At 41.2% G+C, this 25,434-nt stretch overlaps 3 protein-coding genes across 4 annotated transcripts; all 3 read left to right on the top strand.

Moving 5' to 3' along the window:
• Positions 1-504: 504 nt before the first annotated feature.
• On the top strand, positions 505-6,243 carry LOC113347006 (hydroxyproline O-galactosyltransferase GALT3-like). 2 transcript variants are annotated; one of them, XR_003358688.1, is made up of 8 exons: positions 505-1,558; positions 1,674-1,900; positions 2,016-2,291; positions 2,419-2,547; positions 2,680-2,856; positions 2,941-3,048; positions 3,158-3,574; positions 5,468-6,243. XR_003358688.1 is itself a non-coding variant. In XM_026590577.1 (7 exons), the coding sequence occupies exons 1-7, from the start codon at positions 769-771 to the stop codon at positions 3,359-3,361; spliced, it is 1,911 nt and encodes a 636-aa protein (XP_026446362.1). In that variant the 5' UTR covers positions 505-768; the 3' UTR covers positions 3,362-3,807. The 2 variants fall into 2 exon arrangements, 1 of the variants encoding a protein (XP_026446362.1); XM_026590577.1 differs by lacking the exon at positions 5,468-6,243 and having other exon boundaries at positions 3,158-3,807.
• Positions 6,244-10,361: 4,118 nt separating this feature from the next.
• Positions 10,362-10,982, top strand: LOC113350684 (uncharacterized mitochondrial protein AtMg00810-like). The gene has a single exon (XM_026594816.1). It carries the CDS (start codon positions 10,362-10,364, stop codon positions 10,980-10,982), a length of 621 nt encoding a protein of 206 aa, XP_026450601.1.
• Positions 10,983-17,661: 6,679 nt separating this feature from the next.
• LOC113350683 lies at positions 17,662-20,239 on the top strand. The gene is made up of 4 exons (XM_026594815.1): positions 17,662-17,718; positions 17,860-18,119; positions 18,262-18,697; positions 19,865-20,239. The coding sequence occupies exons 1-4, from the start codon at positions 17,662-17,664 to the stop codon at positions 20,237-20,239; spliced, it is 1,128 nt and encodes a 375-aa protein (XP_026450600.1).
• The last annotated feature ends 5,195 nt before the right edge of the window (positions 20,240-25,434 follow it).

The raw sequence follows: 25,434 nt of genomic DNA, 5'->3' as shown, positions 1-25,434 counted from the left end.
TTCTTTGTCTATTTATTTTGGTACTCATTTTTAAAAGCAAAAGATTACTTTGTTTGATCTATAGAGAAGAAAACAAGAAGTTAGAAGAGAAAAAATAATTTGTATGAACGAAAACTGAAAAGAAATGTGCTACTTATACATTATAGAGTACCAACCGTGAACGATCGAGACTAGATCGCCAGTAATCGAGACTTGACCGTTGGTAGTATAGTCTCGATCGTTTAACTATGTTCCCATAGTGTGGCACGGTCAGTTTGCCAGACCAGCTGTCATGACATATGAGTGTGTTGGCCACTCCCATGCGAACCGGCCAAAACAGCCACAATTTAATCATCATGCCCGCCCTTAGTAAAATTGTTTGTGCTCCTCTCAAGTAAAGGAGAGACTCAGAGAGCGCCCAGAACTATAACTGCCTCCAATGTTCCGACAAGGGTGCGTAAAACACGCTCCGCGTATTTTAGAACAACCTCTCCTTGGATTTCATTACTGAGATGAGGAAGTTCATCAGATGCAGTACTTCGCAGTTTGCACTATTTTGAGCTGAAAAAAGGTATGATCTATCTTAACCAGTATTTGATACAAAACCTAGTTTACTACTTCAATGAAGTGATTTTGGATTCTTGGTAGGAAATTGGAGGAAAGCATACTTGAGATTTGTTGGTTTTCAGCTTAAATCTTAAACTAATAAGTAGGGTTGGTCTCAGTGAGGAGTGGGTATTTTAGGTATGGTGAAATATAGTTGTTCTTGGTAGTACGCAATTCAGCTAAATGAGATTAATGAGGAAGTGGTCTGGTGGCCTATTAATTATTGCACTTGCTTTAATTTTACTCATACGATATAGTCTCGTTACAAAAGATTCAGTTAATAAGCATTCTGCGGCATATGATTTCTTTAATAATCATCCAACCAATGCTTCGATTGCCATTAAGTCATCCCGGCCACGGCTAATTCCAAATGATGCAAAGAGGGCAGATGTTATTAATGTGTATGGTCTCAGTGAACTATTCTCTCCCACAGATATAATAAGTAAAGAAGAGGCTAAAGTGTTAGATGTATGGATTCATATGCGTACAATTTTGTCTAGGTCGGATTATTTGCCCGAAACAACTCAAGGGATTATAGAAGCTTCAATTTCATGGAAAGAATTATTGTCTACGCTAAGCGAACAAAAAGCTTCAAGGCTTATGGAGAACAGTAGTAGTAGTAGTAGTAGTCATGTAGAAGACAATAAGAATTGTTCTTTTTCTGTTAGTATGGAGAATGATAGTGTATTGAGATATGGAAGTAGTCTTCAGTTTCCTTGTGGACTTGTTGAGGATTCGTCAATTACAGTAGTGGGATTTCCTAATGGATTGAATAGAAGCTTTCAGATTGAACTTATAGGTTCGAAACTTAAGGATGAGATACATCCTCCTGTTGTATTGCATTATGAAGTCAGTCTTCCGCGAGATGAACTCAAGGAAGATCCAGTCATAACTCAAAATGCATGGACTGCTGGTAGTGGTTGGGGGAAAGACGAGAAGTGTCCTGCCCGTCGCTCTACTAGTAACCTTGAAGGTAATTTCTTGTAAAACCTTCTAAGTTTTTTTGTTTTAATATATGTGTGTGTAGTGTCAAAATGGTGGTCTTGATATTTGTCATTCTTCCATATGTTAATGGAAAAATATTACAGTTGATGGACTTGTTCTTTGCAATGAACAAGTTGTCAATGAAGATAACATCAGTCGGCGTCAACCTAATGGTGAGAAATTGACCAACGCTTCTCATGGAAGTTCTCACACGAGTTATAACTTTCCATTTGTGGAAGGAAATCCATTCACTGCCACCGTATGGGTTGGTGTCGAGGGATTTCATATGACTGTTAATGGGAGGCATGAGACTTCTTTTGCCTATAGGGAGGTAAGAAGTGAATTTATTGATGTCAGAATGCTAGAGAAGACTGGTCATTACTATCAAATTCTTCAAAGTTTGGTGATTGTACCTTTGACCCTTCTTTATATTTCTACCACTACAGAAACTTGAGCCATGGTTGGTTAGTGATATTAAAGTTACCGGTGGTTTGGATCTTTTATCTGCCTTAGCTACTGGCTTGCCTGTATCAGAAGACCTGGATTTAATTGATATCGAGCGCCTCAAAGCTCCTCTACTTCCCAGGAAACGAATTATAATGCTTATTGGAGTTTTTTCAACTGGAAACAATTTTGAGCGTCGAATGGCGCTAAGGAGGTCTTGGATGCAATATGAAGTCGTGCGCTCTGGGCAAGTGGCTGTTCGCTTTTTCGTTGGTCTTGTAAGTTATGCTACTCTCTACAACTCTATAGAAGCTTCATCTGTTTTAAAGTATCTTATGTTAATCATGCTCTCTTATTGAAGCCATACAAATCGCTTAGTTGACTCAAATTATTTTAAAAATGCAGAACAAGAACAGCATAGTCAATGCTGAGCTGTGGAGAGAAGCTCAAACATATGGAGACATCCAACTTATGCCTTTTGTTGATTATTATGATTTGATCACTCTGAAAACGATTGCCATTTGTTTAATGGGGGTAAATATTAAATTTCCGGTCGTAAAATTACAAGTTCTTTTTGAAATGTGTCTGTCGAACTTAATGTTAAGGTTTTCATGGATTTTTTTTTTACCAGTAAATGATAAGTTTCTGTTGCTTGTATTTTTGCAGACTAAAATTCTCCCTGCAAAATATATAATGAAAACAGATGATGATGCCTTCGTAAGAATAGATGAAATCCTGGCTGGTCTCAAGGAAAAGCCTTCTAATGGCCTCCTGTATGGTCTAATATCTTTTGATTCAGAACCAATTAGAGAAAGAGATAGTAAATGGTATATCAGTGATGAGGTATGTATGCCATCCTCCTTAAGTTTTATGTTTCTTATCGGATCAGTGAACCACATGAATGGAAACCGTCATTCTTTTTTATAGGAATGGCCACATTCTTTATACCCACCATGGGCTCATGGTCCAGGATATGTTCTGTCACGTGATGTCGCAAAATTCATTGTTCAAGGACATCAGGAAAGATATCTCAAGGTAATTAACTCTGCCTTACCCAAGGAACGGAGGATTAAAAGCCTAAAATGTAAACGTACTTGGCTGTAGGAATCTGATATATTCTTTCTTTTTTGTTTTGTTTTTTAAGCTGTTTAAACTAGAAGATGTAGCAATGGGTATATGGATTGACCAGTTTAAGAAGAATGGGCAAGAAGTGCATTACATGACGGATGATCGGTTTAAAATTTCTGGTTGCGAAGAAAGTTACATTCTCGCTCACTATCAGAACCCAAGCATGGTCTTATGTTTATGGGAGAAGCTGCAAAAGGAGCATGAGGCTGTTTGTTGTTGACTGATTTCGTGCTATAAAATATGCTCAAATCATCCAAACAATTCTTTTGAGCTTGAACTGTGCCATGTATGATCTTCAAACAGCGTTAGCCCGCAAATGTTGATTAACCGGAGTTAATTCTCACAAGTTTCGTTCTCCATCAATCCGCAAGACAAGGAATATATTCATAAAGAAGTCATCGTCTACTTTTATTGTCTAGTGGCCTTGAGCGAGGTATGTGTGGTTCCACTGATTTTTAATTCCACTTGATTAGATGATCTTTTAAAAATTAAGATTCCTAGATTAAAAAAAAAAGTGTCGATTTTAATTGTATTTTGTACTCACGCTAATACTAGATGACCGCTGTCACGGTGGGATGGCCGACCGAATAAAGTTGACGCAAAATAAAATTTTGTACTTACAATTCAGTTCGGCCATAATAAATTCCGTCATCAACGACTTGTGAATTTGCAAAGTATCAGATAATATAATACATGCTTTAAATGGCTACATGTAATGCATGTTGGTGGTATGGTGTCCACCTCACGGATTAGTGGTAAAAAGAAGAGTACATAGGCCCAGTAGCAACTGATCCTAATGAATTAACCATAGATAGAATGTATGTGTATCGTAGCCGTTGATTGAATATATAGAAACTCTTCGATGCAGTGCGGGTGCCCTAGCCCTAATTCTAGTAACCTGTTATAGGGGCGACATGGTTTATTAGAAGGGCTGCATTTTAATAGGACAAAAAGGATCATTACATGATCATTCAAGGTGTCCTTTATAAAAAAAATACTGGAAATGACAAATTAATCCTCGTAATTGATAACCTAGTTTAATGATGATAATCAAGTTTAGTGTTAATGATTAATTTCACTTATATTAACTCAAAATCAAAACCAAAATCAAATTTTTAGAGTTAAAAAAGAAAGTTTAGAGGAGAAGGACAATCTCAATCAATTGAAGAAATTAACCAACAAAATGAAGAATCAGGACCTGAAAATGATCGGGCATACTTCTAAATTAGTCCCAACTAGCTTTTTGTTGTTCAAAGTTATCTAAAATACGTAAAAATTCATTTTTTTTTACATTTTCAGAGCTATTTACGGTTGGAATTTTGCTCATAACCAACCGTAAATGGAAGTTACGGTTCGTAAAAGATGAACTACCAACCGTAACTGGTTAAATTTGAAGAAAACCCAATCGTAAAACCAGTTACGGTTGGTAACGAAATGCTCGATACCAACCGTAACTCAGTTACGGTTGGTAACCAAATGCTCGATACCAATCGTAACTGAGTTACGGTTGGTAACTAAATGCTCGATACCAACCTTAACTGAGTTACGGTTCGTAAAATAAAATGGTTACCAATCGTAACTGAAGAAAATTCTCAGATATAAGAACATATGGTTGGTAATTGAAATATTACCAACCGTAACAACATCAAAATATCCGGTTACGGTTCGTAATTGAGTTAAAATCAACCGTAACTCACATAAACCCAAAAATTTCAATATCAATTTTCATCTAAAACCCTAATTTTTGATAGAAATTAAACTTAAATCGAACAAAATAAATCAAATCGTAACTGGGTTTTCAAAACATATCTCATCTAAGTCATTACACTACACTTGATTAATTTTCGAATCGTCGATTAATCGAAGATGATGAAATTTTGAATTTTAATGGAGGTTACGGTTGATGGGAGGAGAAGAGAAGAAAAAAAAACAAATTTTCAATTTAGCTTTGATTTAGGTTAAAAAATGAGGAGGATAATCTAGTTAATTTACACCCTTTATAAGACAACCCCTAACCAACTAGATGGACATTACTATCACACTGCCGCCTCTCTAATAAACCATGCCGCCACTATAACATGTTACTAATTCTACTTTCTATTTCTCCTTTTGTACCGCCACCCATTCCCAACTGCTACAGAACCACATTCTTCTACTACTTGAACCATATGTAAATCAAAACAAACATTAATCTCTTGTTTTCTTTTTTCAATCTTCTTTTCATTTCCCTCTTTCCTTCCACTATACCAAAATTCTTAATTTTTGAAAATTTGTTTTCTTTGGTGATGTTATCGTGGGTTTTGAAATTATGTTTTTGATTCGATAGAAAACAACGGCAGCATCAGCATCTGGGTTGATGAACAGGGCTACACCACCTGCTTCAAGAGATGGATTTATGCTTTGAATTTTTTGTTGCATAACTGAAGAAATTTAGGGCTCTTAAAAGAATTGGGTTTTTATTTTTTAGTTTCTAGTTTTATGTATTCATCATGGGTTTCAATTTGTGTGTTGATTAATGTTTATTTGAGTTGCTTGGTTTAATTGATGGTGGTATTATGTGCAGAATGTAAGCAGGAATATGTTAGAACTTTAGGGTTCTTAATTTTTTTTTCCTTTTTTTTTTTTAGTTTTTTGATTGAATTTGATGAATCTCTGTGTAATTGAGATGTTGAAACTGAGACAAAACTGAGGAGATAGAAATAACTGAGATTTGTGTAGTGTGTTGATTTTTGTATTGGTGCGGCTGATGGAGGGTGGGCTGGGTGGTAGTGGTGGTGTTAGTGGCGACGGAGGTGGTACTGGTGGCGGTTTTGGTCCTGAATTCTGATAGTGGTGTAGGCGGAAATAGCGCAGCAGAGATGGTGGTGAAGGAATTACAGAGAAATTGGGAGGAAGAAAAAGGAGAAGAAGAAAGAATGGAAAAAAAATAACAGATTGGAAATTTTGGTCGCCGAGATTCGACCCCAGGACCTGTAACTGGGTTCCGGTTTTTTGCTTTTCTAATTTTACAAAAATGCCCTCTACGTTGTAAGTATTTACGCTTGTTTAAGAGAGGAAAAAAATCAAGGAGGGACAGTGTTGTCCTTTCATTGTTGAACCAAATCCAATCTTTTTTGTTAGATTGGAAAAAAATGTCCCGCTTCACAGTGACACAAAATCACCATACGTAGAGTCCTCGCTTCGCTCGTTCGTCCTAATAAATACCATTCTTTAATTTTTTTATTCTTTGCAAGACACTTGCTAACTCCTATATCCCAACTCCCATATCAACTAAACATCTCAATGGACAGAAAAAACAACTAAACATCTCAGTAAGTCATTTTCACCGCAATTTTATTCTGTTTCTGTATAGCCTTTTACAACTAGTTGTTATGTTGTTATAACATTCATTCCAACTGCATTAAACCATTCGGTTGGCCATGTCTAGTTGTTATAGACAGTCATTCACCACCGATCTTCACCCTTGACATGACCCTCATCTGAAACATCTTCCGACTTAGCTGTAATTAGGCACGGTCACTCTGCATAAAAATATAAAAGCACAAAGAAAAAATTTGCAGTCAATAAGAAGTACGAGGATAACAACTGCGGAAGTACAGCAACAAGAGGCAACTCCTTACTGAAAATATTCTGTTTCTCCAGTGGAGGCACTCCAGCAGCATAATGGCACAAGGGCATAATTAAACATCTTCTTTTTTGAGAAGTCTCTGCACTGGATTGTTATAAAATATAAAAAGCACATCAAACAAAAGGTTATGTGAAGAAACGCACTAGACTTTGGCAGACTTGGGCAAGTAAAAACGAAGACTAGGCTAAGCATCCCAAATGTGGCCAAGGCCCATAATACTTCCTCCTCTTCTAGCTAAAGATTTTGCTAGATTCAAGGGATTGTATAAACCAGAATTTTAGAAACAAACCAGAATTTTAGTGGCATGCTCTGTCACACGTATCACACCCACTAAATGTTTCGGTCAGCTTAATGCAATCAAAGACTAGTTATGAGTGTAAGTAAACCGCCAATCACCAAAATATAACATAATAATATAACCCACCACTGAGTTCAACAGGCATGCCTAATTCTTTTAGTTTGGGACACAAATTCATTGCACTTGAACGGGGAGGTAAAGGCAAAACCTCATCTTTCCCAAACACCAACTGAAACAAAGATAATTCCAAGGAAGGAATGGTGAGAACGTCAAAGTATAACACAATTGTCAAATTATACAAGCACCTCAGGGAATAGCTTTTCCTGACCGGTGCCATTGGTGTCTGGCCTGTCTTTACAAAGTCGCATTCATTATATTCCTTAAACTTCCTGCAAAATTAAATCTCATGGGAATTAAAGAAAGCAGTATCATCTCTAGTTTGTCAATAATTATATATAAGTGCAACTAACAACATTCTAATGACCCACACTTCAACCCTACCTGAGTACCTCGTCTTTGGTTTTGTCAGTAGAGAATATATTATCTTGCTTTCCTTATTTTCATAGAGGAGATTATCTCCGGTCATAACTTCTGTAATAAGGAGAATATCTCCGTCATAACTCCAATATTTCCAATAAGGGATATTATGTTTTTCATAATATAAATCAGTACCCTGGTGAACGGTTTTCACTAAGGAAGTTATCATCAATCCAAGATGGTATCACCCCCCTATGATCATATTTTCTCTAAAAAATTAAAATCAATGGAAGGTGAAAAGAAATCCATTCACCCGGTTTGTGCATCAACGGAACTACCGCAGCTCACAGACATTGCTGAGACATATAGTTCTATGCATCTACAACAACCCAATGATGCTTCTTACATGGATACTGGTGCTACCTCGCATCTCACTGCTGATTCAGGTACTTTACATAACGTTTCCAATTCTAGTACTGTACGGTCTATCTTAGTTGACAATGACAATATCATTCCAGTTACTGCTAGTGGTACCAAGCTCATAAACCTCCCTTCTCGCACCCTTCAACACAAAAATACTCTTGTTGTTCCCGATATTATCAAAAACTTAGTTTCCGTTCGTAAGTTCACCACTGATAATCGTGTGCCTGTTGAGTTTGATCCGTATGGTTTTTCTGTAAAGGATCTGAGTTCGAGGAGAATTATCCTTCGGTGAAATAGTTCTGGGGAGCTCTACCCTATCACCAACTCTTCCGTGCCAGCTCAAAAATCGTCCCAGTCTTCCCCCATATCTCTTGCTGTTTGTTCGCCAAATATTTGGCGTAGTCGTCTTGGACATCCCGGCAAGGCTATTTTAGATGTTTTACGTACCCAAAATTCTATTCACTTTAATAAGAATCAGTATTCTAAACTTTGTCATTCATGTCAAGTTAGTAAACATGTTAGATTACCATTTTATGAATCAAATTCCATTACTTTTGCACTATTTGATATCATTCACAGTGATTTATGGACCTCTCCTTTAAACATAGAGACCGATTTCCGTTATTATCTTATATTACTGGATGATTTTACCAACTATCTTTGGGTTTATCCACTAAAGTTTAAATCTCAAGTTTATGAAAAGTTCTTGGAATTTCGTTCATTTGTTCAAACTCAATTTGAACGTCAAATTAAATGTTTTCAATGCGACATGAGCCGCGAATTTGACAATTCTTCTTTCCATACTTTTGCTCGTAATAATGGTCTTGTTTTTCGTTTCTCTTGCCCCCAAACTTCCTCTCAAAATGACAAGGCCGGACGCATGATTCTCCGTGTCAACGACATCACTCACACTCTTATGTCTCACGCTTCCATTCCCCCTAAATATTGGGTTTACTCTCTTTATATGGCTGTTTATCTCCATAACATTCTACCCACCAAAGTCCTCCGTAATAACTCACCTGTATCCATTCTTTATCAACGCCAACCAACGTATGACCATCTTCATACATTTGGTTGCCTTTGCTATCCAAATCTTTCCTCCATAACTTCCCACAAACTTGCCCCTCGTTCCACTAGGTGTGTCTTTCTTGGTTTTCCTCCCAACCACCGTGGATACCGCTGCTTAGATCTCACCACACACAAAATAATTTTATCTCGTCATGTGACATTCGATGAAAATGTGTTTCCATTCTCTAACCCTCCTCAAAATAACTTCACTTATGATGAGTTATCTCCTTATTTATTTAATCCACCCTACACTGATCACCTTTCTTACTCTTCCACACATCCTACTTCCACTGACAACCAATCATTACCTATCCAATCCATTCCACCACACTTGTACACTCCACCACATCGCCGTACTGCCTATCCCACTATGGCTATTTCTCCTGCGTCAGATTCTATTCCCAATACATCTACCTCCTTTCCCACTACAGCGTCTACTGCTGTCCCCACTACTGTGTCAGGTTCTCCCACAAATGTGTCAGTCTCTCCCACCACGTCACCTCCTGCTCCTCTCATACCTACATCGTTTCAAACTGAGTCAGTTTCCCCCACTACATCCACTGTCCCTATAACTCCTACCCGCCCTACCACTCGTGCCTCCCACGACATTTTTCGTCCAGTCCACCGCCTTAATATACATGTCCAGACCCTACGTCATATTTCTCCAATCACTCGTTCCCACCTATATGCTCTTAAGGACATTAACTGGAATGCTGCCATGAAAGATGAGTACAATGCTATGTTGAAAACTAATACGTGGGAACTGGTACCACGACCAGGTGACGCTCATGTTATTCGTTCCATGTGGATTTTTCGTCACAAATATAATGCTGATGGCTCCTTGCAACGACACAAGGCTCATCTAGTTGCTAATGGTAAATCTCAGCAGGTTGGGGTTGATTGTTTTGAAACATTTAGTCCGGTTGTCAAACCAGCTACTATTCATATTGTTCTTACTATTGCTACTTCGAGTTCTTGACCCATACATCACCTAGATGTCAAGAATGCGTTTCTCCATGGTGACTTTACCGAGACAGTATATATGCATCAGCCTCCGGGTTTTGTTGATACTGATCACCATGATTATGTATGTCGACTACGTAGGTCTCTCTATGGTATTAAGCAGGCTCCACGGGCGTGGTTTCAGAGGTTTTCCAAGTTTATCACTAATTGTGGCTTTCGTGGTAGTGTGTGTGATCCCTCCCTCTTCGTTTATCAATCAGGATCCGAGACGGCATACCTATTATTATATGTTGATGATATTATTTTAACTGCCTCTACTAATGCTCTCCCCGCTTCATTGATTTGATGAAAAGGGAATTTGCTATGTCTGACCTTGGCCCGTTACACCATTTTTTGGGCATTACTATTACTCGTTCATCCTCAGGACTATTTTTGTCTCAGTCGCTATATGCTCAGGACATCATTGCTCGTGCCTCCATGAAAAAATGCAACTCAGTGGATACTCCGGTCGACACCAATGCCAAGATCAGTGTTACCTCTGGCCCTGCTATTATGGATCCCACATTGTACAGAAGCCTAGCCGGTGCTTTGCAGTACCTCACTTTCACACGAACAGATATATCATATGCAGTCCAGCAGGTATGTTTATTCATGCATGATCCTCGAGAGCCTGACATGGAGGCCCTTAAGAGGATTATTCGCTATCTTCAGGGCACCATTGACCACAGATTATTTCTCTCCGTCTCCGCTATCTCTGGCTTAACAACATACTCTGATGCTGATTGGGCGAGTTGTCCTGACTCACGTCGTTCGCCTTCTGGCTTCTGTGTATTTCTTAGCGACAACCTCTTCTCATGGTCCTCAAAACGTCAAGCAACAGTTTCTCGATCCAGTGCTGAAGCAGAATACAGGGGGGTAGCAAACGCTGTAGCTGAAACAACATGTCTTCGCAACCTTCTTCTAGAACTTCATATACCTCTATGACGTGCTACTATCGTGTATTATGATAATGTGAGTGCCATAGATATGTCTGGATATCCTGTTCAACATCAGCGCACCGAACATGTGGAGATTGACATAAACTTTGTTCTTGAACGCGTTCGTATTGGTGATATTCATGTTTTACACGTCCCGTCTGAAAACCGGTATGCTGAGATATTCACCAAGGGACTACCACGATAGATTTTTATTCGTTTTCGTTCTAGTCTTAGCGCTTGCTCCTCTCCCGCGCAGACTAAGGGGGTGTATTAGAGAATATATTATCTTGCTTTCCTTATTTTCATAGAGGAGATTATCTCCGGTCATAACTTCTGTAATAAGAAGAATATCTCCGTCATAACTCCAATATTCCCAATAAGGGAATTATGTTTTTCATAATACAAATCAGTACCCCGGCGAACGATTTTCACTAAGGAAGTTATCATCAATCCAAGAGTCAGTTAAAAGAACATCAACATCATCGTAATTGTAAAGCATCTGGAAAGTTAAAAGGCCCAACTGATTAGGACGCAGTAATAAAACTTAAGAGCTGTCAAAAGTGAAGAAAATGCGCATATTTTTTTCATACACTTCCAATTTTATGGAGACCAGGACGCAATTCTTTAGTTTTATATCCACGGTCTCCAAGTTTGAGTTGAGGATTGAACTTTTCTTCTGAGACCAGTCCAACAATCTTTGACAAAGTTTTTTTTACATCCAAAATAAAACCTGCAACACACCAAACACAATTATTAATTTATATCGCAGAAGAACATATAGATATAAATATAGAATTTTATTGCATGTAATAATACTTGTATGAATTGTCGTCGTTGAGAGATTTGATGAACTTCTTGTACTCAGAGATTTCAATTTTGAATAACTGAAAGAGAAAACATATATCCTACTGTATCTTTCAATATCCGATATAAAAGATTTCTTAATTAACGGGTTGTTCTTCAAGTACGTCTGCATTTCTCTAGCTTCAATAACCTCCCTGTTTTTGGCTTCGCACCGTTGCTTCACTAGCAGTGACGCTTCTTTAGCTATCAGATCCTTTTGATTTTTATCAAGATGTTCATCCCATAGGCGATTCCTTTCAGCATTCGTTGTCCTCAGATACTCCGCAAATTGTTCCCGAGCTGAAGATGGAAGCAAAAAGTCGAGTTAAGGTAATCAAAAACAGAGAATGCAGAATAAATCTGAAGTAGAGAGACTTGAAGGGGAAAAAATAAAAATATTTGTCAAGATTCAATTGATGAAAGTCTCGAGTGTATTACGCATTTTTCTAATGTCTGGTCGTTCTTCAGGCATCATGGACCAAGTTCCCACCATCCTCTCGATAACGCATTTTAAACCTGGACGTCAATAGAAAAAGAATATTGAATTAAAACCTAAAAAAAAATCGAGATCTAGTTTCAGTAACATAATTAGAGATCCGAGCATAGACTCTTAATAACAGATCTGATAAACTTACTGATTTCAGAAATCAAAAGAAACAAAGAAATATGAGAGTCCTCTTACCTTCCCTTCTTTGTTTCTCAATGTCCATCGGTACTGGTTCGTTGTCTGAAGTCGACATCTTGTCTATCGGTTGCACAAAGATGATTTCCCTGAGGCGTACTCGCTCTGATCTTCATAAATCATGTGAGAAACAAAAACTCCTCTTTCTATTCGTCTCCAAGAAAAACAAAGTTTATATAGGTTGTGGCTGTGAGTCGCATGTGACGGATACGATTTCCTTAAGTGGGGAATTTACTTAAGGTGCCTTGGGTACGGGTGGAATTGACATACCTTTGAAAACAGGTGTATCGTTATTTTCCGCCCTTGGGTTTCTTCTCTATGGAAAAAGGAAAATAAATTTTTGTTCGTGCGGCGAACATGGTGGGTCCAAAAATATGGGGAGAAATATAGAGATGGATGGAAAGGAACGTTAAATGAACCAAGGGTTTCATATTGGTTGGCAAAACAGAAGGCTTTAAAAGAAGCTAATACCTCTAGCCATATACTCTCTGTTGATGGTGGATTTTAGTTCAAGGCTAAAATTGTAAAACCAATATTTAATGTGTTGACATCCTGCAAAGGGTAAAGACGTTTGATGAGTGATGAATACTTCTTCGCTTTATTTATTCGAAGAAATTCAATAAATACACAAAATTCACCCAGAATGGTGCATGTAGCAACAATCCCAAATATTCTGTGAGTTTTAGCATTATTAATTAATGCACGACTAGCCTAGTGTTTCCTGTGTTGTTCCTAGCCGAGCTCTCATTATTAGCATGACATGACGACTGAGTGTTCACTCTCAGCAGAGTAACATGAATCTCCAAGTGCAAATTTTGAGACATGCACGAAATACCCGTACAGACTACTCCCAGACAAAGAGAATTTCAAATCGATGCACTTTCAGCTCGATCGAACGCAATTAATTTCCTTAAGGAAAATCTAGACTGTCCATATCAGTCTCAGAAACGATCGCGACCACACAAGTTGGCCACATAATTTAACAAGCCTAGCCAAACCCTGGCAAGAGTATGCGATTGACGTGATGACCACAGGCGGTCCCGCTTATTCCCTAACCGGTCAAACATCACACGAACTCCTTCCAGCACGTCAAACACCAGCCCTAAAAAAGGGTGGTTGCTCTGCTTTGGAAGAAGCTCGACGAGCTTAGACTGTTCAAGGCAGTCTTAAAATCATCACGACCGTCCAACTTCACCAGCCTGGTTGGACGGATTAGATCATCTCGCGAATGATCAGTGAAGCGCTAATGCACACATTGGCGGGCCCACTCTGTCCCTACCTGATCGACTTGCTCACGGCATGGTCATAGAACCATGAACGTTTTCCCAAAACATGATGGGCGAGAGGCTTTTCAAGGGTCACGGAAATTCCACTAGCGTCTTAAATTGATCTCAACCATACAACTTAGCCATCATATTTGGATGGCTTAGATCGCGTCTAGGACCATCAGGGAGGTGCACATATGTTCACTGTAAGCCCAACGTGGTCCCCACACGATCGACCTCTCCAAAGGAGACGCATAGCTTGCCAAACCGATTGGCAAAAGTCACGCGTGGGTGACCGTTTTAAAACTCTAATTAGGGTTTGCGGCGCTGCATAAACAGAGGGTGTAGATATAGACTCAAGAGGTCCCAAGGATGTTGACGTGATTACCGTGGGCCCACCTATGTGTGTGACCGACCAGCCTGGGACAACCATGGCCGAGCGCCTCGAAACGCTCGCCCAAAGGTGGCATGTCACGCGGATTCCAAATCCTTTGCGGAAATGGATTTCTATAGCAGATCGATCACGACCACTCATCTTCGCCTGTCAACTTGAGTGGCCTAGATCAAGCCTTCATGGGACAGAGAGGTATAGACGTGCACAACAACGGACTGTCTCCATGCACGACCAATCGGTCCCACCAAAATTGGCGCCCATGAGTAGTTTCGGTCAAACCAAAGAGGGATGCTTGCGCACCTCTTAGGAAACCTAGGATTCCATCAACGGTCGCAAATAAGTGCCGCAAACCATCTCGTCCGTCCAACTTTGCTAGCTTGGTCGGACAACTTATGTTAAGAACTAGGGGGCCAATGAAACACCTCGATGATCACCGTCCGCCGCTCTTCCATAGGGAGTGATCGACCAGGAGATAGATCGCCCATACGGTCTCCAAACGATCACTCGAAGATGGTTGTGTGTGATGCTATTTTAAGACGCTTAATCCGCGACTTATTCGGTTAAGCCTTAAAACATCGATGCTTCATGCATATTGATTGTTTTCAATGCATTACATGCATCGAGCATACACGACATTTCATGAATATCAATTTCTTAAATAACTTAGTTATTTAACCTAATAACATCACGTGTTATTTCTTGCGGCGGGTCCCACGACTCGACCCACTCACTCGAGACATCAAACATGTCACAAACTGGTGGATACTTACTGGGGTATTGGTCTGGCGGTTTACAGCGTGCGGCGTGCAACACACCCATATATAAGAATGTGTCAGGAGGCATGGACGGTTAAGATGATGAGGGAAGTGGGCTAAGACGTGATCGTGAAATCACCTACACGACCCCACTACTCTATCACTCAACTTCCTCAACTTCCTACGAGATGAGGGTTTCGCTTAATGACTTGTATAAATAGGTCCTTCTCCTATTTCCAAACAACACGAACAAACACAGAAAAACCAAGTGTTGTCATCAGTATCCAGAAAACACCATAACTGATAGCTTTCATTGTGAAAGCCAGTTCATCATTCTGATATAAGTCATAAACAACCAACACCTTCATAATCTCAACACCTTCTTCGCTTCCCTTCCTAAGATCAACCCCATCTCTTTCACTTTGTGACCGAAGCAAGTCTGGAACAGCCATTTCTTGGTTTAGGCCAGAATTGTATAGATTGATCTCTCGAATCAAAAGCACTCCCGTGCAGTGCATTTGTTTAGGGTTTAGATTCGTTTCTCATCCGCACACACCCAAATTTACCAAAACCAGCAGAAACAGTTTTCACCCATAAACAATTGGCGACCACGGTGGGAGATTAGTCTCTCGGTTGTGAAGTCAATTTCTCTAATACCCAATTCCGGTTGGTTAATTTCAAAATGGTTGGTCTTACGACTCCCCCAACAACTTCAAATCTTGGTTGAAGTTCCTCCAATGGAGATACCCCTCTTCCCGACGGTGTATCTAATGGTGTAACCGGAAGAATCCCAACATTGATCGAATTAGCACGGGTGCAGGAGGTTCACACGAAGAACATGGACCTGATCAAAGAAGCAATAAACGACATACTCGATCTCCTCATCAAAATGACATCAGATATGAGCGGTTCTCCTGTCATGGAGATTTCTACACTGGGGACTGATCCTCGCAACGATCCTCCTCAAGTCAATAACTTCACTATGAACCAGAGGCCGGTGGATAAGGAAGCGGCTTCTCTAGTGGAAAGTTTATGCGAACTTTTACATCTTTCGAAGAACCAGCGGGCGGAGACGTTTGCTGCAATCAACCAGATAGCCCTGGACGTGCATTTAACTCTTTTGCGCCCAGAAGCCTCAAAAACATCAGAGATGTCTGTGAATAATGTTATATTTACAGAAGAAGACATGATGGCGGAGGAAGGTCACAACCGGGACCTACATGTTGCTGCACGCATCAAGGACTCAGAGTTCAAGAGGGCTCTCATCGACACGGGAGCATATTCGAATGTGATTACTCTCAAGACTCTCAGGACGGCCAAGGTTCCCCAGGAAAGATCGTACGGTGACCTACCACGATGACAGACTTCGAAGGAAACCAAACCAACACGTCCGGGTATGTCAATCTGAATTTATCTGTAGGGCCCGTTCAGTCAAAGGTGAAATTCGAATTCATAGAAAAGGAGCCGGACTACCATATGATACTGGGGAGACCGTGGCTTCATGACAACAGGATTGTCCCTTCGACGTATCACCAGTGCCTGAAGACTATGCTGAGTAAAGAAGTCGTTTGTATTCCTGCATCGTTGTCTCCTTACGCACCGATATATGGAGTGGAATTATTTGAACCAAGAGAAGCTCCGCGGGAAGAAGCAAACAAAGTTCATTGCATCCCACTCCCCACGTGGGCGTCAATCCAAGAGGAGGACCAACTTGCATCATTGAGGTCTAAGCCCCATGATGCATCTTTGCTGGAAAGGCGTTATTCTTCATTTGGTGAAGCCACGACCCACGTTCACACTAAGAGGGAGCGAACTTTTATAGCGAGCCGTGATCAGAAAGAGAAAACTGTGTATCGACGCCGCTGTTAGCAATTAGCAGGGGAGACTGTTGCCCAATCTCTCCGCCCAGTGGAATGCTGCAACAACGACGAGTCACAAGAAGAGGTGCTAGATGCTCAATGATAGTTGCAAGACGACACCAACTCCACGACTGATGAACTCGAAATCGTTAATATCGGGAATTAAGAATCTCCCAGGCCTATCTCCATCATCTCAACTTTGTCCACGGATGAACGCACGAAGCTCGTGCAACTTCTCAAAGAATACCAGGAAATATTCGCTTGGACGTATGAAGAAATGCCTGGTTTAGATGAAAAATTGGTCACCCATCATCTACATGTCATACCTGGATCTAACCCGATCACAGTCCCGAGGCAGTTCAGGAACGAGGTGGAAGAGCAAATCAAGACTGAGATACAGAAGTTTCTAGCTGCTGGCTTCATTAAACCCATTCATCATCCGACTTGGTTGGCTAATGTGGTTCCGTAAAAAATAAGAACGGACAAATCAGGTGCTGCGTGGATTTCAGAGACTTGAACGGATACTGTCCCAAAGACGATTTTCCCCTACCTAACATTGACATGTTGGTAGATGCCACCAGCGGACACGGCATGTTCTACTTTATGAACGGATATAACGGGTACAATCAGATAAGGATGTACAAGCATGATGCAAGTAAGATAGCTTTTCGAACTCCTCTCAGAAATTTTTATTATACTATAATGCCATTTGGTTTGAAGAATGCCGGTGCAACATACCAACGCGCTATGACGACAATGTTCCACGACATGATGCATAAGCAAGTTTAAGACTACGTGGACGACATAATAGTCAAATCGAAAGCTCGGGTGGATCACACATGAGTCCTACGGCTAGTGTTCGAAAGGTGTCGTGAATATAAATTGAAGATGAATCCTTTGAAATGCGCTTTCGGTGTTTCTTCAGGCAAGCTCCTGGGATTCCAGGTAACTGCTGAGGGGATCAAGGTGGACTCATCCAAGACCCAAGCTATCCTCACAATGCCGCCGCCGCGAACTGTGAAGGATCTCCAAAGCTTCATGGGCAAGGTGAACTACATTCGACGTTTTATACCTGATTTGTTCCAGCTCGTTGCTTCATTCACCTCCTTGCTGAAGAAAGGAACGAGTTTCGTCTGGACTACACTACACCAAGAAGCATTTCAGAAGATTCAACGGATATTGTCGTCTCCAGCGGTCATGAAGTCCCATGTCCAAGGAAGACCATTGTGCCTCTACACCGCATTCAGTGATACCGCCGTCGGGGCTTTGCTCGCTCAGGAGGATGATGAGGGAGTCGAACATCCCATATACTATTTCAGTCAAATATTAAGAGATGCTGAACTCAGGTATCCCAAAGCGGAAAAGCATGCCTAGCCCTGATTAATTCCATTCAGAAGTTCAAACATTACCTCTGTCCAACAAGGTGGTGCTTATATCTAAATCTGATCCTGCGAAGTTTTTACTTTCAAAGCCGGTCTTGATGGAAAGGCTGGTCAAGTGGCTTCTTCAAATGTCAGAGCTAGACATAACGCGTACATCACCAAGGGCTATCAAAGGACAATCCGTTACAGATTTACTGGCAACATTCCTTGGAAAAGGCACTACTGCACTACACGAGGATCTCCCTGGAGAATTTCCAAAGATCTCCGTTGTCGAAGGAGAGGCATGGATGCTGTATTTCGATGGCTCTGCCACTCCTAGCAATAACACTAGAAGGGCAGGCGTGGTCCTAGTGTCTCCAACTGGTGAAGTTTTCTCACATTTCTTCAAGTTGGACTTTCAGTGCACCAACAACTCAGCAGAGTATGAAGCTTTTCTCATAGGACTGTCAATAGCCAAACAAGCAGGTGCCACTCGCCTGGAGATAAGAGGTGACTCTAAGTTACTGGTTAATCAGATGAATAGAATGTATGCGTTGAAGGAGGTAACGCTGGCCTTGTATCGATCAGAGGCGCAAAAATTATTAAACTACTTTGCTGATGCAACCATAACCTATATTGGTCGCAAAAAAAACATGCATGCCGATTGTTTAGCCACGCTGGCATCCAAATTACAGTTTGAAGGTTTAGAAGAAACCCTGACGGTAAAGAGGAGGACGATAGAATCAACATGGCTTTCACAATGCAAAAACACTGGGACCTGTGATTGGCGAACTCCTATCATTCAAGAACTCAACATCTCGCTTTCTCAAGAAACGGTCATTCTCAAAACCCTGCAGAACTTCTTCATGCTTCATGGTATGCTATATCATCGAAACCCATATGGCTCCTTATCAAGATGTCTCGGATATGAAGAAGCGCAGCTGCAGCTTAACCGCGTTCACGATGAAATTTTTGGACAAAAGTTGGTAGTAACGCTCTATCAACGTCTTCAACGCCTGGTCTATTACTAGCCAAAAATGGAAACCCAATCTCGGATACTCCAAAAGACTTGATCTAACTGTCAAACACCGCCACGTCAATTGGAGATTTTCGGCATAAGTCATGCTGGGGATTGGAGAGAGCTGTATATTAGCTATCTCCACGACGGAGTAACTTCTGCTAATCAAAAGGATGTTTTCAAGATAAAACAAAAGGCGAAGCGATTCGTATTTCACGAATGGATCCTGTATCGCAAAAGCTTGAGGTGATCTGTTACGGTGCCTGTCCGAGGTAGAGATTCCAATCATGTTGAAGGAAATGCATGAAGGGGAACATCAAGGGAAGAGGAAACTGTTTCTCCAGATACACGAGAAATAATATTGGCCGATCATGGAGGATGACGCAGCTGCATTTGTTCAAAGATGCCACAAATGTCAAACTCATGGGAACCTTGTTCACGCACCTTCCACTCCTTTACACTCGATAAGCAGTCCATTGCCATTTTATAGCTGGGGACTTGACATTATTGGGAAGATCAATCCGCCGTCATCGAAGCAGAATGAGTATATCATAACCGCGACAGAATATTTCACCAAATGGCATGAGGCTTTCCTCTACGAGGGACTACAAGAGCAACAATTGCGGATTTCATTAAAGCGTACATCATTTGTCATTTTGGTGTGCCTAAACACATTATCCCTAATAACGGCACCCCCTTCGCCAACAAACAGGTACGAGAGTTGCTTGAAGAATATGGGATTAAAAAGGTCTTCTCCACCATTTACTATCCTCAAGGAAATGGACAGGCTGAAAGCACCAACAAAACATTAATTCGTATTCTCAGTCGGATAGTACATGACAACCCCAGAGAGTGGAACGAGCAGTTACCGACGGCGCTATGGGCGTATCGGACGGCACCTAGAAGTTCTATTGGGGTTTCTCCATATTCACTTGTTTACGGTGCGGACGCGATCCTCCCAGCAGAAATCAAGGTTCCGCCAGCCAGGATTGCAGCAACAAGTGGGGTCCAGTGGAACGAGGCTAAAGCATCTAACTCAAGAATCGCTGAGTTAGACACTCTCGATTCCCGAAGAAGCAAGGCATAGGAACGTACTCAAGTGTACAGAAATAAGATCTCCAGGGCGTATGACAAGACTGTGAAGCCACGTGTTTTTAAAGTAGGAGATCTAGTCTTGAAGACGGACAAGCACATCCAGCAAGACATGTCTGCGCCAAAGTTCTCTTCGAAATGGGAAGGTCCCTACGTATTACCAAGGGTTACAATACCGGCTACTACAAGATCATTAAAGTAGATTGAGGCAAGTTAGAAGAAGTCATTAACGGAAAATGGCTCAAGGCATAACATGCTTGATCATTGTCCCGCTACTGTCCCGTGACATGACGATACATGCATCTTTCATTACACATTTGAATTATCAACTTGTTCAAAAAAAAAAATGACATGAAAATTAACAATAAGGAGGCACGACTTAGAAGAGGCCATCCAGCAGATTGTAGTTCCTTGAGAGCATCATCTTCAGCCTAGTTTGGTATCTCTCCGTCCTATTCTTCAAGTTTTGAACTTCCTGCTCCACCTTCTCTGATTCCGTAGCCATGGCCTTTTCCTCCTCCAAGATAGATTTCGCAGCAGGAACTACATTCACAAGGATACCAGCTCGATCAACCTTGATGATGTCAAGACGCTGCCGCAACCATCCCACGTTGAACTCCATGGATTCGCAGGTAGATACCATGTTCTCCCACTTTTCAAGATTTGATTCAGCAACGATGCGAATAACGATGTTTTCCATCTCAACAATCATGGGAAGAAGGCAATTTACCATGGTGACCAAAGCAGATGAACAATGCCGAACTATGTTCCTGGTTGTGATGTGGCCATACTTTCTCCATACCTTTGTATACAAAGGCACAAACTCCTTCCGCACTAAGAATCCACCGACAACTCGATAGATGGAAGATAGGCATTTCATGTGGATATCGAATGAAAGACCCGCATTGGGGTATTCATAAGATGAGATACCCAGATCAGCATCTTCAAGGTCCGCAGGGGTAGGTGTGTTTGAGATTGAAGGAAGAGGACTAGTTAAGTCATCATCGTCGATAACCGTCACGCATGTTCCAGTGGGGTATCTCTGCAAAAAAGGGAGGATTATTCGCCTGATCATGAAGAACAAGCAACTGTTTGGAAAAGAAAAGGAAAATAAGAACGAACCGGTATGATCTTCTTAACTCGGAGAACACGAGCAGGGGATTCATCATGAAGCTCAGGTTCACACTGAGATGCAGGTCGTGCACGTTTAGCAGAAGACCCTGAATGGTATGAAGAAGACGATCTACTGTTGTTTGACATGATGAAGTTTCTGCTAGAAAATCCTATCGCAAAACAGTAAAAAGTGGTTCAAAATCCCTACATATACATATATGTCGAGGAAACCTTAAAGGAAGACTAAAAGCGGCTGCGGCGAGGTATACCCGATGGATAAGGATTCAACACCGACCAAGTCGTGCTTTCTTCCAAACCCTAATCAAGATCGGAAAAGCCGTTGGATACTTAAAAAAGGAACGGTTTGACCAGCCCCGGACGTTTGAGGCATAGGACGGTGTTCATCTATGCGGTAAATATGTATTTAATTTAGCTTAATCGTTTTAGTATTTGAACTGTCACCATCTCATGCCTACCCCACAATAATGCAACCATTATGTGCTAGGCAGGGGACTTAGTGTTGATGGTGGATTTTAGTTCAAGGCTAAAATTGTAAAACCAATCTTTAATGTGTTGACATCCTGCAAAGCATAAAGACGTTTCATGAGTGATGAATACTTTTTCGCTTTATTTATTCGTAGCAATTCAATAAATACACAAAATTCACCCAGAATGGTGCATGTAGCAACAATCCCAAATACTCTATGAGTTTTAGCATTATTAATTAATGCACGACTAGCCTAGTGTTTCATGTGTTGTTCCTAGTCGAGCTCTCATTATTAGCATGACATGACGACTGAGTGTTCACTCTCAGCAGAGTAACATGAATCTCCAAGTGCTAATTTTGAGATATGCACGAAATACTCGTACAGGCTACTCTTTGACAAAAATAATTTCGAATCGATGCACTTTCGGCTCGATCGAACGCATTTAATTTCCTTAAGGAAGATCTGGATTGTCCATATCAGTCTTAGAAACGACCGCGACCACACAAGTTGGCCGCGCAATTTAACAAGCCTAGCTAAACCCTGGAAAGAGTAGGAGATTGACGTGATGACCACCGGCGGGCCCACTTATGCCCTAGCCGGTCGAACATCACACGAACTCCTCCCAACACGTCAAACTCCAGCCCTAAAAAAGGGTGGTTGCGCTGCTTTGGAAGAAGCTCGACGATCTTAGACTGTTCAAGGGAGTATTAAAATCATCACGACCGTCCAACTTCACCAGCCTGGTTGGAAGGCTTAGATCATCCCGTGAATGATCAGTGAAGCGTTAATGCACACATTGGCGGGCCTACTCTGTCCCTGCCTGATCGACTTGCTCACGGCATGGTCATAGAACCATGAACGTTTGCGCAAAACATGATGGGCGTGAGGCTTTTCAAGGGTCACGGAAATTCCACTAGCGTCTTAAATTGATCTCAACCATCCAACTTAGCCAGCATATTTGGATGGCTTAGATCGCTCCTAGGACCATCAGGGAGGTGCACATATGTTCACCATCAGCCAAACGTGGGCCCCACACGATCGACCTCTTCAAAGGAGAAGCATATCTTTCCAAACCGATTGGCCAAAGTCATGCGTGCGTGACAGTTTTAAAACCCTAACTAGGGTTTGCGGCGATGCATAACTGTCGCAGTTCGATCGCATCCATCCATCTTCGCCAGTCTAAACATAGGGTGTAGATATAGAATCAAGAGGTCCCAAGGATGTTGACGTGATCACCGTGGGCCCACCTATGTGTGTGACCGACCGGCCTGGGCCAACCATGGCCGAGCGCCTCGAAACGCACGCCCAAAGGTGGCATGTCACGCGGCTTCCAAATTCTTTGCGGCAATGGATTTCTATCGCAAATCGATCACGTCCACTCATCTTCGCTTGTCAACTTGAGTGGCCTAGATCAAGCCTTCATGGGACAGAGAGGTATATAAATGCACAACAACGGACCGTATCCATGCACGACCAATCGGTCCCACCAAAATTGGCGCCCATGAGTAGTTTCGGTCAAGTCAAAGAGGGATGCTTGCACACCTCTTAGGAAACCTAGGATTCCATCAACGGTCGCAAATAATTTCCGCAAACCATCTCGTCCGTCCAACTTTTCTAGCTTGGTCGGACATCTTAGGTTAAGAACTAGGCGGCCAATGAAACACCTCAACGATCACCGTCCGTCACTCTTCCACAGGGAGTGACTGACCAGGAGATAGCTCGCTCATGCGGTCTCCAAACGATCATGCTATTTTAAGACGCTTAATCCGCGACTTATTCGGTTAAGCTTTAAAACAGCGATGCTTCATACATATTGATTGTTTTCAATGCATTACATGCATCTAGCATACACGATATTTCATGAATATAAATTTCTTAAATAACTTAGTTATTTAACCTAATAGCATCACGTGCTATTTCTTGCGGCGGGTCCCACAACTCAACCCACTCACTCGAGACATCAAACATGTCACAAACTGGGAGATACTTACTGGGGTATTGGTCTGGCGGTTTACAGCGTGCGGCGTGCAACGCGCCCATATATAAGAACGTGTTAGGAGGCATGGACGGTTAAGATGATGATGGAAGTGGGCTAAGACGTGATCGTGCAATCACCTACACGACCCCACTACTCCATCACTCAACTTCCTCCACTTCCTACGAGATGAGGGTTTGCGATCAATGACTTGTATAAATAGGTCCTTCGCCTATTTCCAAACAACACGAACAAATACAGAAAAACCAAGTGTTGTCATCAGTATCCAGAAAACACCAGAACTGATAGCTTTCATTGTGCAAGCCAGTTCATCATTCTGATACAAGTCATAGACAACCAACACCTTCATAATCTCAACACCTTCTTCGCTTCCCTCCCTAAGATTAACCCCATCTCCTTCACGTTGTGACCGAAGCAAGTATGGAACAACCATTTTTTGGTTTAGGCCAGAATTGTATAGATTGATATCTCGAATCAAAAGCATTCCCGTGCAGTGCATTTGTTTATGGTTTAGATTCGTTTCTCATCCGCACACACCCAAATTTACCAAAACCAACAGAAACATTTTTCACCCATAAACACTCTCCCAAGTGTCAAAGCTCATGATGCCACTAAAATTGGTTGTCACACATTTACAGTCAGATGCTTCATTAAATGCTAGTGATTCTACCATGACTCCAGTTGATACTGTTTTTAGAGAAAAAACTGCTGTTACCACTCAAGCTATCGATAAAGTTGTTAGAGCACTGCTCGGTCGAACTCACAAGTCTCAAGCTTGTTGTCAAGTTTAGTTGCCAAAAGTATAAGTCTTGATTTCTAGTCTACTTATAGCTATGTATCGGACTAGGATAGAATGTGTAGTTGAGCATTAGACTTCACGACGTTCATCGATTGAAGACGAAGAACTACTAACGGGAGATTGTGGAACTACATCAACAAAATGTATGTGGAGACTTGAACTCATTTATCACTCAGAAGTCTATTTCTATTCTATATCCTATTGAGACAAAAGTCGTATAGCTATATAGACTTTATAGTATACACATTTAATATTTCGAGCTAAGTTTAACTCGCTTACATATTTCTCGAAATATGTGTTGGTAAGCTTTCGCTTTAACCAAGTTCATCTTTATTCTTGACGAAAGTCAAAAGATGATCATGTGAAAATCGCCTGATAATATCTTACATGATTTGTGTGAGACAGTCATTTGATGTAGACTCGGAATGTTTCATATTGATCTATTGATCACTTGAAAATTGTTTTAAAGCTAATAATTTGTGTGAGACAGCTATTCCCGCCTTCCAAGAATGTTTCAGTGATTAAGATGGAGTTTAGACCGATTAACCATTGATTGAATATAGCACAATATGCGTACTTGTATGCTAATTGTTGCAAGTTATTCAAAGTTCAGGAACCATAGTATGCATAGCAGTATGCGTACTGGTTGGTTAGTTGAAAGTCCGGGAAATTTACGCATACCTGTACGCGTACCGGCGTAAATTTCAAGTCCGGGAATTCAACTGAGTTTGGAGGTATGCGTACCCGTTCGCATACTGGCGAACCCAAACTATTTCCGTCCACTTAAGTATGTG

This window comes from Papaver somniferum, chromosome 2 (assembly GCF_003573695.1).
Source record: "Papaver somniferum cultivar HN1 chromosome 2, ASM357369v1, whole genome shotgun sequence".
In the NCBI taxonomy this organism is placed as follows: Eukaryota; Viridiplantae; Streptophyta; class Magnoliopsida; order Ranunculales; family Papaveraceae; genus Papaver; species Papaver somniferum.
The sequence above is the reverse complement of the archived record's forward strand: the minus strand, read 5'-3'. Positions and strand labels throughout refer to the sequence as shown.